This window comes from Myotis yumanensis, unplaced genomic scaffold (genome assembly GCF_028538775.1).
Source record: "Myotis yumanensis isolate MYYU_CA2020_CCGP unplaced genomic scaffold, mMyoYum1.0.hap1 SCAF_2, whole genome shotgun sequence".
In the NCBI taxonomy this organism is placed as follows: Eukaryota; Metazoa; Chordata; class Mammalia; order Chiroptera; family Vespertilionidae; genus Myotis; species Myotis yumanensis.
Genome location: NW_027223753.1, coordinates 48,730,159 through 48,746,831, shown reverse-complemented (window position 1 = coordinate 48,746,831; position 16,673 = coordinate 48,730,159). Strand labels below are relative to the sequence as shown.

The following is a 16,673-nucleotide window of genomic DNA, read 5'->3' as shown; positions in this document are numbered from 1 at the left end:
ATGAATCGTAATGTAAATATCTGATATGCAGGATGGTCTTAGGCGACCCCTGTGAAAGGGTCGTTCAACCGCCAAAGGGGTCGCGACCCACAGGTTGAGAACTGCTGTCTAGACACTGCAGAGCAGGAAAGTCAATGAATGTCAGCGAGTTTGAAGAAAAGAGTTTAAATAAAGAAAAGGGGGGAATTGTGAGAATAACCAAGTCATCTTTTCTGTTAAAGAACAGTTCAGGCAGCCTCCATTGTGGCCGCAGGGCTTGCAGCTCCCCTGGGGGCTGACAAGGTCAATCTGCAAAGGTCAACCCCTCCCTTTGAATTAGCCAATCGTGAGAGACTGTGCACCTGAGCTCCAATCAAGGGTGAGGAACAGTTCACGTGTGTCAGGATTAAAAAGCAGAGCGACTGCCTGCTCAGTGTGTGTGTGCTCCCAGACCATGTGCATGTGCACCATCCTGCAGGAGTAAAGATATTTGCATTGAAAAAAAAAAAAAGCAACCTATTCTTTTCGAAACAGTCTTCTGAAATGCAGTGCCAGCCTGCAATGGGACAGGTTTGGGGAAAGAAAAGAGATAGAATTGAATATTGTGACAAACTACTGAAATCCTCCCATCTGGTGCCTTTTGTATTTAAGTATTGATTCTGAGATTGCATACATCCTATAATTACATAAGCCCTCAGGCTCCTGGCGGCCAGTCTTCTCTGGGGATTTACAACCAGGCCTTTGTCCTACATCAAGAAATCAGGTTATAGCCCAACCGGCGTGGCTCAGGGGTTGAGCGGCGACCTATGAACCAGGAGGTCATGGTTCAATTTCTGGTCAGGGCACATGCCCGGATTGTGGGCTTGGTGGGCTTGCAGGAGGCAGCCGATCAATGATTCTCTCTCATCATTGATGTTTCTATCTCTCCCTCTCTGAAATCAATAAAAATATATTTAAAAAAATAAATAAATCAGGTTACAAATAATACTGTCTACTCTCACTGAATCTCTTTCCTAGGAGGGGACCAAAAAATCCATCCCTTCAGTGCAATGTGATACAGGTTGGGATATTCTTCACATGATACTGAGAGACACAAGGGGAAATAGACAAAGCGAGTGCACTGAGGAAGCTGCCGCTGGTCCCCAGTCTCTGAGGCTGGCATCTGGGGCTCGTTGTTCTCTCCCCTCCTGTGGTTTGAGGGCAGCTGTTAATTGAAATGAATTGCTTCATTTAACAAATGAATAAAAAACACCAAATATTTTCCCACGTTTGTAACCAGGAGTCTCTCTCACTCTCTTCTGTGTTGCTTATCAAAACCCTCGAGCTGGCCCTTGACGGGTAGCGCATTTGCTTAGAGCCTTGTACTGAGGCCAAAGTTGCGAGTTCAATCCCGGGTCAGGAAACAACCAAAGAGTGCATAAATGAGCGGAACAACATCTCTCTCTCCACTCCCCTCAAATCATTTTTTTTAAAAAGAGCCCCCTAGTTGCACTGTCCATTATAGGAGGGTGCCCCTCGCTGCAGGAAGCCATGGAGCCCTGGCGGTGTGGCCAGCCTGTGTGGGATGTGCTGCTGTCTGCGGGAGGCGAACCCTCAGCCATTGCACTGGACTGATGCTTAGTAAACACACCAGTTTTCAAAGACTTCGTAGGGGAAAAAGTAAAATAGCTCATTAATAACTTAAAAGTATCGATTACGTAATGAAATGAAACTATACCAGATATATTTGGGTTAAATATCTTTTAAAATTAATTCTACTTGTTTCTTTTTCTTTTAAAAAATCCGGCTACAAGAAAAAACTTAATTACCTGTGATTGGCTCACATTTGTGGCCTGCTTTATATTTCTATGGGATGGCCCTTCACTGAAGTGGTGTGTCATTTCTATGCTGAATCCATGGCCCCCAGAGGGTCTCCTGACAAATGTGCTTCCTCTTGTCCTGGCTCTCCCGTTCTTCCAGGCATTATGTTCTGAGAGGTCTGCTCTGACTCCTGATCCATTCCCCTGCTCTCCGGTGTGAGCCCAACCATCATGCCCCCAGCTGAACCCTGAACTTCTTCTAAATGCCTGAGTGCATCATCATCCCCACTCCTCCGCCTGCCCTCCTGCTGGACTGTGAGGATTGATCTTGTTCACTTCCATACCCCTGGCATGAAGAACATGTAGTGTCCAGTACCAAAGACTGGCTTTAATCTATTTGTTTGAATGAATTAATGGAATGAATTCAGCTTCATATACACACAGATATTTTTCTTCCAGACTCATGGCCTCATAATTTCAGAAAGTTTCTAATTTGTTATGATCAAGATAGTGAGAGGTCTCTGAAGAAAGTAACAGAGGAAACTACAAAGGTTAATGTAGCTTTGTCCGTCATCTTTTCATACGTTACCTATCTGTATCTCTATACCTCTATCTCTTATCTACATCTACACATGTATCTGTATCTGTATCTACATATGTATCTATCTATCTATATATATCTCCATATCCATAACCATATCCTCATCCACATCCATATCCATATCTATATCCATAGTAAATAAATTTTTTTTAAAAGGTGATTTTTCTTCTTAAAGGATATATGTTGTATTAACTTGGAGAACAGTGTATTGGACTCACAGACTGAAATGCTTAATCTAAGCAAAGGAAACAGTATGAAACTTTGCACAGAGAATGACAGAGGGAATCTGAGGGACAGGATTGCTAAGAGCCTCCTGTGAAGGCCTCTCATACAAAACAGGTTGTTTATGACAGAGAAACAGTTTCTAGATGTTACTGCATTTGTTTTAACAATACCTGGTATTTTTATGGCATTCCATGGATTAGGTGGTACTTTTTGGCTTCAACAGAGAAAATACTTTTTCTCTTAAAAATAACTATGGCAAAAAATAGTACAGGATATTTTTGAAGAAATGCGGTTTTCAGGAGAAACCGAGGGCTGGGAAAATAAGTAATTATGTGGGAACCAGAACAACAAAGCAAAGGTCTCCTTCACTCTCACACACACACTCACATTCATACAGACATAGATGAAATTCACACACATTCACACCCACACTCAGACCCACATGCACACCTTCCACACGCTCACACTTATTCACTGCTATGGTCTGAACGTTTGTGTGTCCCCAAAATTGGGATCCTAATGCCAAGGTGACAGTGTCAGGAGGTGGGGCCTCTGGGAGGGTGATTATGTCATGAAGATAGAGCCCTCATGAATGGGATTAATGATTTTATCAAAGAGACCCCACAGAGCTCCCTAGCCCCTTCTACCTTGTGGGGACACAACAGAAAATCTGCAATCCAGAGGACACCCTTCACCGACCATGCTAGCACCCAGACCTTGGACTTCCAGACTCCAGAACTTTGGGAAATAGATTTATGTTGTTATAAGCCACTCAGTCTATGGTATTTTGTTATAACAGCTTGAATGGACTAAGACCTTCACATACAGGCACTTACACACATATTCATATAGACATACCTACTCCTACATCCCCACTCATATCCCTCACACGTATGACTCACACGCACTCATACACACATTCACACATACCCTTTGTACTCACACACGTATATCACACACATGCACCCGCATCACTCACATACACACCCACCTCTACTCACACTCACATACGTTCACACCCACACTCACAGGGACTGTGCCCATTCAGCCCCTGGCTGTTCTCCTCTAATGTAAACATCCTGCAGAAATGAAAGGTCACCTCACATTTCCCCAACTGCAAGAGAAACGTGCTCTCACTTTGTTCACAGACCAATGGGGTTTTACTTGGGGCTTCCTTTGGTTCCCACACCCGAAAACCCCCCGCTGCCGTGGTGGGGTGTCCCCTCATTGGGTTTCCCAGTATTAATCACAGTTTAAAAAAACCAACCCACCGCCTGCCTGTCTGTGCTTCCTTTCCTCAATGAAGTCTAATTTGGGCCCCACCACAAGGCACCTGGTCTGGCTGCAGCGTTCCTTTCTAGTCTGAGTCCCCTGTGTTGCGGCGCCACCCCGTCCATTCCCAAGCCTGCCTGAGGGCGCATGAGGAGTCTCCGGTGGGATGGTGGGACAGGAGTGGTCCAGACAGAAGGGGCAGTGGTTTCTGCCCGGGAAAGGCTCCCTGGAACAAGCACCATAGGCCCTCTCATTGGAAATCATTTCACCTCCCTAGAGCTGTTCCCGCACCCCCCGCCCCCCGCCAGTTTTTTGTTTGTTTGGTTTGTGCGTGTGTGTGTGTGTGGGGGGGGGGGGGGGGCGGTTGTGGTGTGTGTGTGTGTGTGTGTGTGTGTGTGTGTGTGTTATCCTCACCCGAAGATATTTTTCCAATGATTTTAGAGAGAGGGAAAGACAGAGAAATACTGATGTGAGAGAAACAGGGCCCAGGCCAAGGAGGAGCCTGCAACCGAGGTACAAGCCCTTGACCAGAATTGAACCTGGGACCCTTTCGTCTGCAGGCCGACGCTCTATCCACTGAGCCAAACCGGCCACGGCTATTCCCACATTTGTAAAACGGATGGTGGGACTGCATGCTGGCTAAATTCCCTTTGGCGCCAGAGCCTGTGACTCAGTGGTTCTGTGGTCCAAAGCAGGCCTGCTCACTTTCGTGACTCTGGCTAGTGTTTTATTCCCACCCTCAGGTGAGTGGTCTATTTGGGGCCCTGGAAGCTGCCCAGGACTTGGCACAAAGGGACTTAGCCGGGAAGGACTTAGCCCAGGAATGGCCCTACAAGACTGAGGACTAGACCCAACTTTCCAAGGAGCCTCTCAGACTGCATGGTCACTGAAGGCTTTGTGGGTGCCCTGTCACTACCACAGTCAAGTTACAGAAGCTTCCAGTGTTTGCATTTTTGATTTCTTATCCCAGCCAGTTCCAGTCCAAGCATCTACAATTCTGGCCCCACCTACACGAAGATTTTCTGACAATAGGAAATGCCTATCCTGGCATGGACTGCAGACAAAGTGGAATGCTCCCTGTCTCAGGAGGTCCCAGCAGAGACATCTGTCTGTCCCACCTGACACGGGAGCAATGTCCGTGAGAGGAAGGGTGGACTGGGAGAGGATTAAAGTCCCTTTGAATTCCTAAACCTCATTTTATAACCTCTACTTCGTGAGGATTAGGGGCAAGATCAGAATGAGAAGCAGAGAAGAATTTGCATATGTATGTTGAAGACCTTTTGGGAGGAGAAATCTTGATGGGAAGAGGAATTTGGGGTTTAACCAGTCATTTACTTGTGAAAATGAAAACCACGAGCCAAGAATTGAGCTGGGTTCTCCTATCATAGGCACAGATATGGCTGCTCTAAATGTCTTGCTTTGAGAATTGTCTTGCTAGTACAAAATGGCTTTATTTTAAAATGAATTTTAAGCTTTGGTTTTAGTTTCAAAGTTAAGAGCTTGATTATGACTCACCATGCTATTTATAGTAGTCCCCTCTTCTACCAGACGTGTGTGTGTGTGTGTGTGTGTGAGAGAGAGAGAGGACAGAAAAGAGGGAGAAAGAGCTTATTGATTGCCTGGCTCATTCCTTAAATCTGAAGAAGATTGCAACTATCCAGATCGATCATGCTAACTCCATCAGGGGACTTTTTATTCCTTACTCTGACCCTTTCTGGTTTTGTGCTCACCAGCTTCGTAATTCCAAAACTGTTTATTTACTCTTATCTGGGGGAGGTTTTGGGGAAAAAGGAAGGGTACAGTGCACCTGAACACCTCTTATTATGAGCATGCTAATTAGTAGCTCAATTCAAAGAGCATTTTCTTTCAACAAAGAAAAAGTCAGGATGTAGCAGAAAGCGTTCTGGATCAGGTTTTAATCCAAGCTCTGCACTCAATAGCTGGGTGACTTTAGCAAGGACTTCCTCTCTCTGACCCCTGTTTTTTTATTTGTGAAGTGGGAATGCCCAGCACCTACCTCACAGGGTCTGGGTAAGGACTAAAAGAAGCGCCAGCGCCAGCTTTCAGCACCCTGTGGAACTTTGACATCCTGTACAACATTAGCCACATTGTTTTCCGGAAGGTTGCCCTACGTCCTGCTGTTCTACTACTATTCCTGAGGAAGAGCTGCTTCCCCTCCCCGATCCTATTATTTTTCGCTATTATTTGTGTTCCTGAGGTAGGGCAGCTTTCCCTCTCCCTTTTCAATGACTATAGAAAATAGATTCCTAAATATCCACATCCACAGATTTCCAGCTTTAATTTCCCCAAAAGTGCATAAGTCTGGTGGCCTGGTCACACTGTATGTAGGAGAGAAGGGTGATTGAGGGGGCAAGAGCCAGAAGAGATGATGTAGTGGGGTCCGAGGGTGGGCATGCATAGGGGTAGAAGGGACCTTGATGAGGAAAAGATGAAGAAGTGGATGAGGGAAAGATGAGATTGTGTGGAGTCAGAGCTCCCACCCTTATCTGGCAGAAGTAAATGACACTGAGTTGAGTATCATGAAGATGTGGTTGAGATAATGAGCACCAACAAAGTCTCTGAAGCCTCACTGTGTGAAAAAGGGCCCTTTTCCATCCTGAAACATACTGTTCAAATATAGAATCCTCTTTATATGTTATTTATAGCTCAATAAGAACAAAATAAAACAAAAAAAACACAAATAGGCAATTCTCCTGAGTTTTAAGCTGACATTGGAAACTTACCTTCCAGAACAGAGAAATCTGTTGTCTCCTGTAGTCAGTGTTCTGTCTGATGTACCAGACATCTAATGTCCCCGTAGGCTCTGATTTGAAAGGGAAAGAACATATTTTCATATATATAAATATACATACATTACAAAACCTTTAAAAGTCAATGGGTCATTTTATAAATGATTCTGGGAGAGTAGGATTATAAGATACTTTCAATTTTCTTGTGCCCCAGTATTTTTCTTCTTTTGTTAAACAATGAGCATGTATATCTTTGGCCATAGAAAGCTCACAATTACCTTAAAAAATAAAATAAAATAAAATGAAGTAAAATAAAATAATGCAGAGGAAATTAGATTCCTAACTTACTCTTAAAACATATATTAATAAAATAACTCAAAACGTGTGTGGTTATTTCTTTTTTATTGGAATGCATAAGGAATTATCAGCCAAAAAACAAAGACAGAAATCGTAACGAACACATTTTTTGACCCTGTAAAAGTACAAAATACAAATAATAAATTTTATGTTAACCTCCATTCCTGACCTAATGCTGTAGTATAATTAATTGGTTTTATGACTATTAGACAATGATCTACTTGAAAGGAAGGCCTATCTCATGTATCTTAATATTTCTCCAACCTAGCACCATACTTAGAATGTAACAGGCTCTCAATAACTCTTTGTTACATGATGAATGAACAAAGCAGGCAATATTATCTACTTGATGCTAAAACACAGGCTGAACTGATAGAAGAAATATCCACCAATCTATAAGACAATGGTCAAATATGACCTAATTTAATATGAGAAAGTTAATCAAACATGCTTGAAAAGAAACGAAATAATCAACTCCTGTGTATTAGAGAGGGAGGGTGTGTGCGTGTGTGTGTGTGTGTGTGTGTGTGTGTAAGTGGACCAACCTCACTTGTTTAACAGTGACACTTAGAGTGTATCTGAGGTGAGGCTACAATAGGGTTCCTTCTGGAGTAGCAGGTTCCTTTTAACCAGATGGAAATTTCTAGAAAATTAAGTTCCATCTGGATAACAGAAGACAAGTAGCCAGGAAGAGAAGAGAAAGAGAGAAAGGAAGGGAGCACAGGCACCGGCACATACTATGGGCAGATCCTGGGTGTGCCCATCCGCAGTTAGATCTCCCGTCCTCCTCACCACCGCGAAGTGGGTAGCTTCAGGGCGGCGGTTAAAGTGTGAGCTCCAGAGCCAGACCATCTACAGGCAAATGCCAGCTCTGTGACCTTGAACAAATGTTAACTATGTCCTTAAGCCAGCTCCTCATCTGTCAAGTGAGGATCATAATTCTGCACGCCACATGGGCTGTTGGAGAATTTAAATGCACAGAGTGCTGATACATGGTAAACACTCATAAAACTTAGCTGATGTTTTTTCTTCATTTGATAACTAAAGTGCTGAGAGGTAAAGGAGTTGTTCAAGGTCCCAGAACTACACAGCAGAGAAGCCGGGCTTTAAACACAGGTCTGTTTTATTTCAGAGCCTGTGATCTTCACTCTGCACCATGCAGTTGCCTGGTTCTGAGAAGGCTTATGATTTCTCTACAACACTTCCATTCCCCAGCAGGTGCGCCTCTTTCATGTTTTATTCTCTTCCTTTGTCACTTCCTCTTCCTGCCTCTCTTGCCCTCTTTTCTGTTTTTTTTTTCTTTCTAAACATTCACTTCTTTTCTTTTCCCCCTCTTTCCACCAGTGAGGACTTAGCAGTAAGAAATACATGCATAAGACATCCTGAAACTCTCAATGCTTTAGGGTTATGAAGAGTAACCCAGGAATCAAGCCAGGACTTTTATTCCTGCTAGCCCAGATGCACAAAGAGAAAAATGAACAGGCAACAGAAGAAAAGAGAACCTGACATTTATTAAATTACTATGTGCCAGGTAATATTTGGATAGTTTATATACATTATCTCACAGAATCCTACACATTGCAGGGGGTGCCTGTGATTACTCATATTTTACAACTGACAAAGGTTAAATGATTTACGAAAGACATAGAGCTGGTAAATGACAAAATTGAGAGCTGAGCTTAGGTCCCCAAAGACCCTGCTCTTCCATTACAGCTCATTATGTGGAGCAAAGATATAAACACTTCACAAATCAGGTAATCTGATCATTGACACATAATCACGATATGGTCACTTGGGTGTACTCAGTGGCAAAGCCAAGTGACTTGTACCGAAGCACTAAATGTCTTCAGTTAATTACATATTGGTAAGAAATTTAAAGGAACACTCATTGCCTCGTTAAAGATCTACAACCTTCCATATTATTACAGAGCCAAAACCCAAATTCTAGAATCATAGTCTCTTCAAAGGAGAAATTGCAAGTGAAACTGAAATTTTAATGGTGGCTACCTGCAGTGTAAGTCACTATGGGAGAGAAATCATTAGTTGAATCTGTATGAATTTCAAAGTGTAGAATTTCATGACCAATGGTGTCAAACCACTACTGTTTAATGCAATGTAAGGTCTAATATTAAAGAGAATCTCTGATAGTCAACTTTCACAAAATCACTTAAAATTCTAACCACAGTGTCATCTAGCAAAAGACATATTAAAGATATTATAGGCAGGTGGGAAGAGGAAAGTCAAAGGCCCATATGTCAAAGTGATTTCAAAACAAATGGGTCCAGCCCTGGCTGGTTTGGCTCAGTGGATAGAGTGTCGACCTGTGGACTGAAGGTCCCAAGTTCGATTGCCGGTCAGGGTACCTGCCCAGGTTTCAGGCTTGATCCCCAGTGGGGGGTGTGCAGGAGGCAGCCAAACAATGATTCTCTCTCATTTTTGATGTTTCTAGCTCTCTCTCCCTCTTCCTTTCTCTTTGAAATCAACCAGTCAATCAATAAACAAATGATTGTTAACAATTATTAGATTAATCTTAAAAAAAAAACCAAATGGGTACAAATGATTAAATATACAAATATTGTGAAATGAAAGTCAGCTTTCCTGAGATAAAACTAGCTCCAATATAAAGGGGAAAATAATAGGGTTAACTAGAGTCACCAATATGAAAAAAAAGAAAGCTCCTAAATTAAGCAGGAGATTGGCCTAAATGACTTAAATGACCTCAAGGATTCTTTCAACTCTCAAATCCCAGGATCCTAGGGTTCCATGAAACTGTATGTGTGGCAACCAAATCAGAGCCAAGCCATTGTTTCTCTCAGCTCAGCATCTATATCTGAAGCCAAGGTAGTGCAGGGCTGGGGACAATAGCAACTAAATCGGGTGGAAAGCCGTTCCACCACAGAGGTTTTAGCAAGCAGTGAAGAGAAGAATCAAGATCTCCAAGAACAGTGAAAATAGAGAATTTGACAAACAGTAAATATAGAAAAGACATATCTCAACTTTCAGGTAGTGGACTAAGTGAAATGCACAAAATTTTTTTGATCCAAGTCATGCTCTAAGCAGGGCAAGAGAGATAAGTCATTCACTGCCTTGGTTTCATGATGTCCACTCTTTAGGCTGTGCTACATTTATCTCATTTATCTAAAATTTAGTTTCAAACAATTCAATTCAAATAGAACTTACAAGTGCCTACTTGATTAAACAAATCCTCAGTGATAGGTTCTTGCCTGCAGATGTTATCATCTGCTGTGCCTGCATTCACTTCTTCCAGGGTACATGTTGGGCTTAAAGGAGACCAAAAGAAGACAAAAGGGTAGGGACTGGCATTGGTTCTCAAACACAACATTTTCTTTCTACTGAAAATGTTTGCACGTAAGTCCCTTTAGAAGGTAAAAAGCCATTCATTCTCATTTCCTCAAGTTTTAAGCAAGAAGGCACAAGTATGAAACTTTCAAGTTTAGCTAGTTTAGGACTCAGCAAACTATGGCCCATGGACCAAATCTGGCACATTCCCTGTTTTGTACAGCCTGTGAACTAATAATAATGGTTTTTATATTTTTAAATGGTTGAAAACAAATTTTAAAAAATCATTTTCAGTGACATGAAAATGATGTAACATTCCTCCTGGGTGTTCTGAGTGGTGAAGGATCACCTCCCCCCAACACTTGAGCATATTATTCTCAGGCCTTTCTGGACCCCATGCAGCCCAAACTCAAAGTGTTTTCCCACTAGACACAAAATAGGGTTGCTCAATTCCCAGTATCAATCCTGCCTTTGATGGATGATTGTGGGACACAGAAAGTGGTTTCTTTCCTCCTACCCCTTACTTAGTGGTCATTTGAAAAGTGTTTCTCATGGAGGACCATTACTGGAGTTAAATTTAATAACATAGGAAAAGGCCATATGGAGTAAATAACGACCTCATTTCCTGCTGTTCCTCCTATCTAATAAAAGACAAAAAGGGTAATTGACCATACCTTCGCTACACTTCCGATCAGCTAATCAGGGTGATATGCAAATTAACTGCCAACAAAGATGGTGGTTAATTTGCATACGTAGGCTCCAAGCGGTGGAGCAAAGCGAAATGTACCCAAAGCCGGTGGAGCAGCAAGGCCTCACAGACCCAGGATGAGCAGAGCCACGAGGCCTCACGCCCCCAGGATCAGCAGAGCCAAGAGGCCTGACAGCCCTGGGATTAGCGGAGCCATGAGGCCTAATGGCTGGGGGGGAGGGCTCTGGCCAGAGCCCAGCCAGAGCCAAGGCCTGGATCCCAGGTGCCAGAGGAAAACTGGTGCCAGCAGCCTAGGGAAGGGAAGGCCTATTGCACGAATCTCTTCTTGCAACAAGCCTCTAGTATGATATAAATAACTGTGCCCAATTCACCAGGAGACAACATTTTGCTCTCAGTTTTGGTAGCAAAGTATTATTTGGTTTTAGAGTGACATTTAAAAAAAAAAGCTTACTAGTAATTTTTTTAAATGCCAAGTTACATATGAGTCTATATTTAAAGGGTTAAAAGGAAGGCGTGTTAAAAAAATTTCACACCTTTTAGGTTTACATCAGTTGGTGTTTCATAAAGAAACTGATGACAGAAATAGTGGTAAAAGGTGAAAACCATGCAGCTTAGAGTAAGAGAAAAGAAATCCTACAACAACCCACAAAAAGATCAAACACCATAAAGGGAGATTCAGACACTGAAAGGAAGCCAACAGAGCTTGGTAACCGTGGTATATCTCAGAGTATGGGTTTCTCTCTTTATGAATGCCTGCAATTACTCTGAAAGAGCCAGCATTCTTGGTTCAATTCACAACCATCCACAAATTCTTAACCATAACAAGTTGCTGCATTCATTGTTATGATAGTGGTTTATTTTATAAGACATGAGAAAGTTACTACTGTCCTACCTTGAAGGGTTTTTAATTCAACAGATAAACACTTACAAGAAAAGAAAACCCTTTTAACAGGTTATTACCAAAGGTGAGTAAGAATGACAAGGATTCACAAATCCAGAGTTTCCCTTGTTTATACTTTAGACTCATGTAATATAACAAATATTTACTACCTTGAACTTAGAAAATATGGCCCATTTTCAAGAATTTTATCTGTACTGTGTATAAATAAAATCAACTCCATGAAGTACTTTTTAAAAATTCATTACGCCATGACCGGTTTGGCTCAGTGGATAGAGCGTCAGCCTGCGGACTGAGGGGCCCCAGGTTCGATTCCGGTCAAGGGCATGTACCTTGGTTGTGAGCACATCCCCAGTGAGGGGTGTGAGGGAGGCAGCTGATTGATGTTTCTCTCTCATCCATGTTTCTAGCTCTCTGTCCCTCTCCCTTCCTCTCTGTAAAAAATCAATAAAATATGTTTTTAAAAAATTCATTACTTTGACTATGTGTAATACAAGGATAATAAAAATAAGCTCTGGATTATGAAAATGGCAAGTATTTAAGCAGACAGCAAATGGATCAATGAGATTTAATTTACGAGATTTTTATTATGAAATAAGAGGAAATAAATTCTAATTTGTTGAATGATTTCATTTTTAAACATTTTTTAAAAATAGAAGTAATGAGATTCATACAAGAAGAGGGGAAGAATATACAATTATCTCAGGAATTACATTTTATTAATAGGTCCTTTAGGTGCTTGAATGTCATTGAAGAATCATTGATAAGTGTCATCAATTACCAAAAGCCACTACTTGCTCACAGAAAATGAATGTAACTTAATCACAAGGTTAGTTCATATGCACACAGATCCATAAGTTTCCACAAGTAAGTATTAATATTACAAAACCTCAAGATAATAAAGCAATGTATTATATGCTAATAATTTTTCCTGAGCCAAATGTACACAAATTATGAAAAGTCCATGCTATATAACTAATTGAGAGCTTTTGAATACTAATATTCAGGTGGCTATTTCTTTTGTTTCCCAAGATTTGTTAATTACTGAAATAATGCTCATATAAGCATTTTTGCTCTAATAAAATATTTTTATTATACTTCAGTAAAATTACCTTCCCAATGATTACCAAATATAAAAGCCCATAAGACTGAAAAATACATTTGATATCCTTTTCATAGCTATGGACAGTCTGCTGGCACTCATCTAAGCAGGGAGTCAAAGCCTGGAAGAAGTGCAATGCTGCAGTATTTGAAGGAGAAAGATGGCTGGATGTTAAATTTTACTTTAAAATATTATGTGTCCAGAATCCTCCTCCTTTCAAGCTTTTAGTGGCTCACAGAGCCAAATTCATTTTCATAGAATCCAAACAGTAAACTGAATGAAGATTTAACTATGAAAGAATGAAATTAATTACTGGTTTAGCTCTGTAACTTAAGAGAGAGAGAATTACTGAGATGGTAAGTAAAAGAATAATAAGTGCAATAAAAATAGGAAGTTATAACCAAAGATTACTGAGGCTTAAGCTTGTCACCAACATGACATGTGCCAAACAGAAGTAGGACTTACCTAATGTTAAATATTTCCTAGCAATATAAACAGATCTCTCTGACAGTTTCAGAACTTAAGTTCATGTGGAAATTAACTTGTTAATTAATGCAATCATACTCTTTGACTCAGTATCAGTACTTTAGCGATTCTATTCCAAGGAAATCACTGCATCATCTTCTTTCCCTCCATCCTTTCTCTCCACCCCCACCCCACCCCATTCCTGTTTTTTTTTTGGGGGGGGGGGGGGTTGACACATACCTTCTTCTGGTGTTTGCATTCTCAATGATTCACTCCAGTCACTCCAACTGCCTTTATAAAGATGTAGTTTAGAGGAAACCTGAAATTCATAATCTGTGAATGGTTTCAGATCCAACAAATCATGTCTTCCTTTGGCATTTGTAGTATTAACCTTCAAACAGACAAGATTTTTAAGGTGCATATTAATACTCTATTAATTTAAAGAATTTTAACAAAAAGGTAAAAAACTAGACCAGGTAACTCATTTTTTTTTTTCAGATCTGTTATTCAATGAGAAGATATATCAATGGCTGGGTTATTGAATACACTGAAATAATACTGTTTCAGAATAAACAAAACAAAAATATCTCCTGAGATTAAGAACCTATCTACATAAGTTCCAAGAGGATTCCTAAAACTAGCTGAAAAGGAAGTATAAGTTGAAAACTGCCAATTTTCATAAAGGCCTTGGAGAATTTTCTACATTTGATCACAATTAGAATGTGATGCATATTTTAATCCTTATAAAGACATAGAACTGGGTTCAAACAGAAAACTTTAATTATATAAAAATATTTAAGAAATTTAGTTACTGTACCTCTCTTGAATATCAGCTGTATATGAAACTGATCCTTTGTCATTATAAGACATTATAGTTTAGCTCTAGCTGGTTTGGCTCAGTGGATAGAGTGTTGGCCTGCAGAATGAAGGGTCCTGGGTTCAATTCCTGTCAAGGGCACATGCTGGGTTGAGAGCTCGATCCCCAGTAGGGGGTGTGAAGGAGGCAGCCAATCAATGATTCCCTCTCATCATTAATGTTTTTTATCTCTTTCTCCCTTTCCCTTCCTCTCTGAAATCAATAAAAATATATTTTAAAAAAGACATTATAGTTTATAAAAATACTGGAAGAAATTATAATCCTATACTTTTTATTGTAAAAAAAATAATGCCTAATATATCAAAGTGTGGGGCTTTATCTTTGGAATATTAAATTCCACATAAACTTCTGTGGACAGACCCTAATATTTCTGTTCCCAATATGTTAAAAAATTACTAAAAAGTAATAATAGGGCAGGGGTTAAAAAAAACTCAAGGAGAAATGAGCCCTTTACTAGACACAAAATATGGAAAATTAATGCTGGTCTACAGAAGCTTGCAACTTAAAAAAATCAGTGATCAGAATTCAAGATATTTCTTCATAAATAGAGGTATATCTGGCTTTCTGGTATAACTCAAGTATATACTTTAAACTACATATTTTGCTGGTATGAAAAGACAGAGGTCTGTTTTCCCCCTTCACTCCAAAAACCATTACCATATTCCAGGACCTGCTGTTACTGGGCCGATATCTGAGTCGATTAAACAGCACCATCCCCTCATCTCTCCACTGAAGAGTACACCTGCTCACAGAATCATTTGCACATTTGATTCTGATGTCCCACGGAGGAAGAGGCCTCACTGGTAAACAGGATAAACAAAAAGGTGTGATTCAGGCTCCACAATCAGAAATTGTCTTATGTATTACCATGAGCTATAAAGAGTTGAACAAAATTCATCTCTAAGATGCATGACCAACCAATTTGGTGAAATAAACAAGAGAGAAGTCCCTGGCTTTTAGAAAGAAGAAAAAGTTTGATTCACTTCTAAGTCCTTAAAATAATTCCTCTTAATCTGCCCTCATTTTTACCAAATAAACTACCACCGACAGCAACGCACTATCGTTGATTCCACTTAATTCAATGATTTAAAAAAAAAAAACGATGTGCAAAATCTGAGAGTCCCAGTGCTGAGTTAGAGGTGGCTAGAGGTGATCCCCTCAGGAAGAGAAGAAATGTTGGTAGAAAAGTCACAAGAAGGGGATATAAGAACAGGGGAACAGAAGAAAAGAATAAGAGGGAAGAACGTGGCTTAGAGATGCCTATGTAAAGAGATGCAAAGTAGATGGGGAGAAGTGTGATAGGAAAATGCATATTAAATGCCTATGTTCAGACTTATAGTTAGCAGTGTGTATGCAAAGAGGTGCTGTGGGAAGAGAGAAGAGAAACACATAGTGTGAGGCTGGGACTTCAGGCAGGCCAGAAACCCAGTTCTACCTGGGATGGGCAGAATCTGGGAATGCCTGGGACTGGTCTTTGATTCACCTGGGCCAATTATATTTGCTCAGAAATGTGCTGGGACTGGCTCATTCTAGCAACCACGCTGAGAGGAGCAGAGGTAAGTACTCACAGAGCGAGGTGCACATAAACCTTGATCCATTTTATTTTTAGTTTGCGCCAGCTGCTCCAGACCAGCAGGCCTACATGTAGCCTAACTCAGAAGAGTGGAACAGCCATGGGGGTAAAAAGACATCTCTACCAAGAATGGCCTACACTGAGCTTCTTGAGATAACCTCACAGGACCCTCTCTCAGACAGATAGTATTACTGGCAGCTGGTGCCTTCGTGGGATTGAAACCAGGGGCTCCTGTTTGTCCAATATAGAGAATAATGTTGACTTTTATACAACCATCTCTATATAGCTCCAGGATCATGCACCCTTTTACCTGCATCAAAGTAATGTTTATCCTATGCCTATGCTTGTTGGTCACTTTCCATCAACCACTGCCTCTTTTGAAACAATCACATATAGGATATTCAAGTGATTTTTGAAATAATGTTCATGTGCCAATGTATGACACCTACAAAAAGTGAAATAAAATGTACCTATGTCCAAGAATGTGAATGTGGATGGAAATGAAGAAGCATTTCCAAGATCACTGATGGTAGTAACCCTGGCTGTATAACTTGATTCAGGTGATTCCAGGGTTAGGTTGATTCCAAGGTCCAAATGGTCACAGTAATAATCATTACATGTCTTCTGCCAAGTTAAATTTTTTGGTCCATTTAACCTGTGATTAAGAGACATCTGTGTTTAGCAGGATACGTTATGTGCTACTTCCCCCTTTTAACACAAAAGAACGAAACTTTCAAATATTTAAAATTCTAGACATATTTTTAGG

The 16,673-nt window shown here is 40.7% G+C and overlaps 1 protein-coding gene across 1 annotated transcript in view; it reads right to left on the bottom strand.

Annotated features, from left to right (window-relative positions):
* IL12RB2 (interleukin 12 receptor subunit beta 2) overlaps positions 1–16,673 on the bottom strand; it is a 62,405-nt gene that overhangs the window by 39,268 nt on the left and 6,464 nt on the right. The window contains exons 4-7 of the mRNA XM_070405343.1: positions 16,378–16,562; positions 14,992–15,134; positions 13,698–13,848; positions 6,621–6,700 (exon numbers count right to left, since the gene is read on the bottom strand). Of these exons, the coding sequence (XP_070261444.1) occupies positions 6,621–6,700; positions 13,698–13,848; positions 14,992–15,134; positions 16,378–16,562 (559 nt within the window). The remainder of the gene's footprint in view (positions 1–6,620; positions 6,701–13,697; positions 13,849–14,991; positions 15,135–16,377; positions 16,563–16,673) is intronic.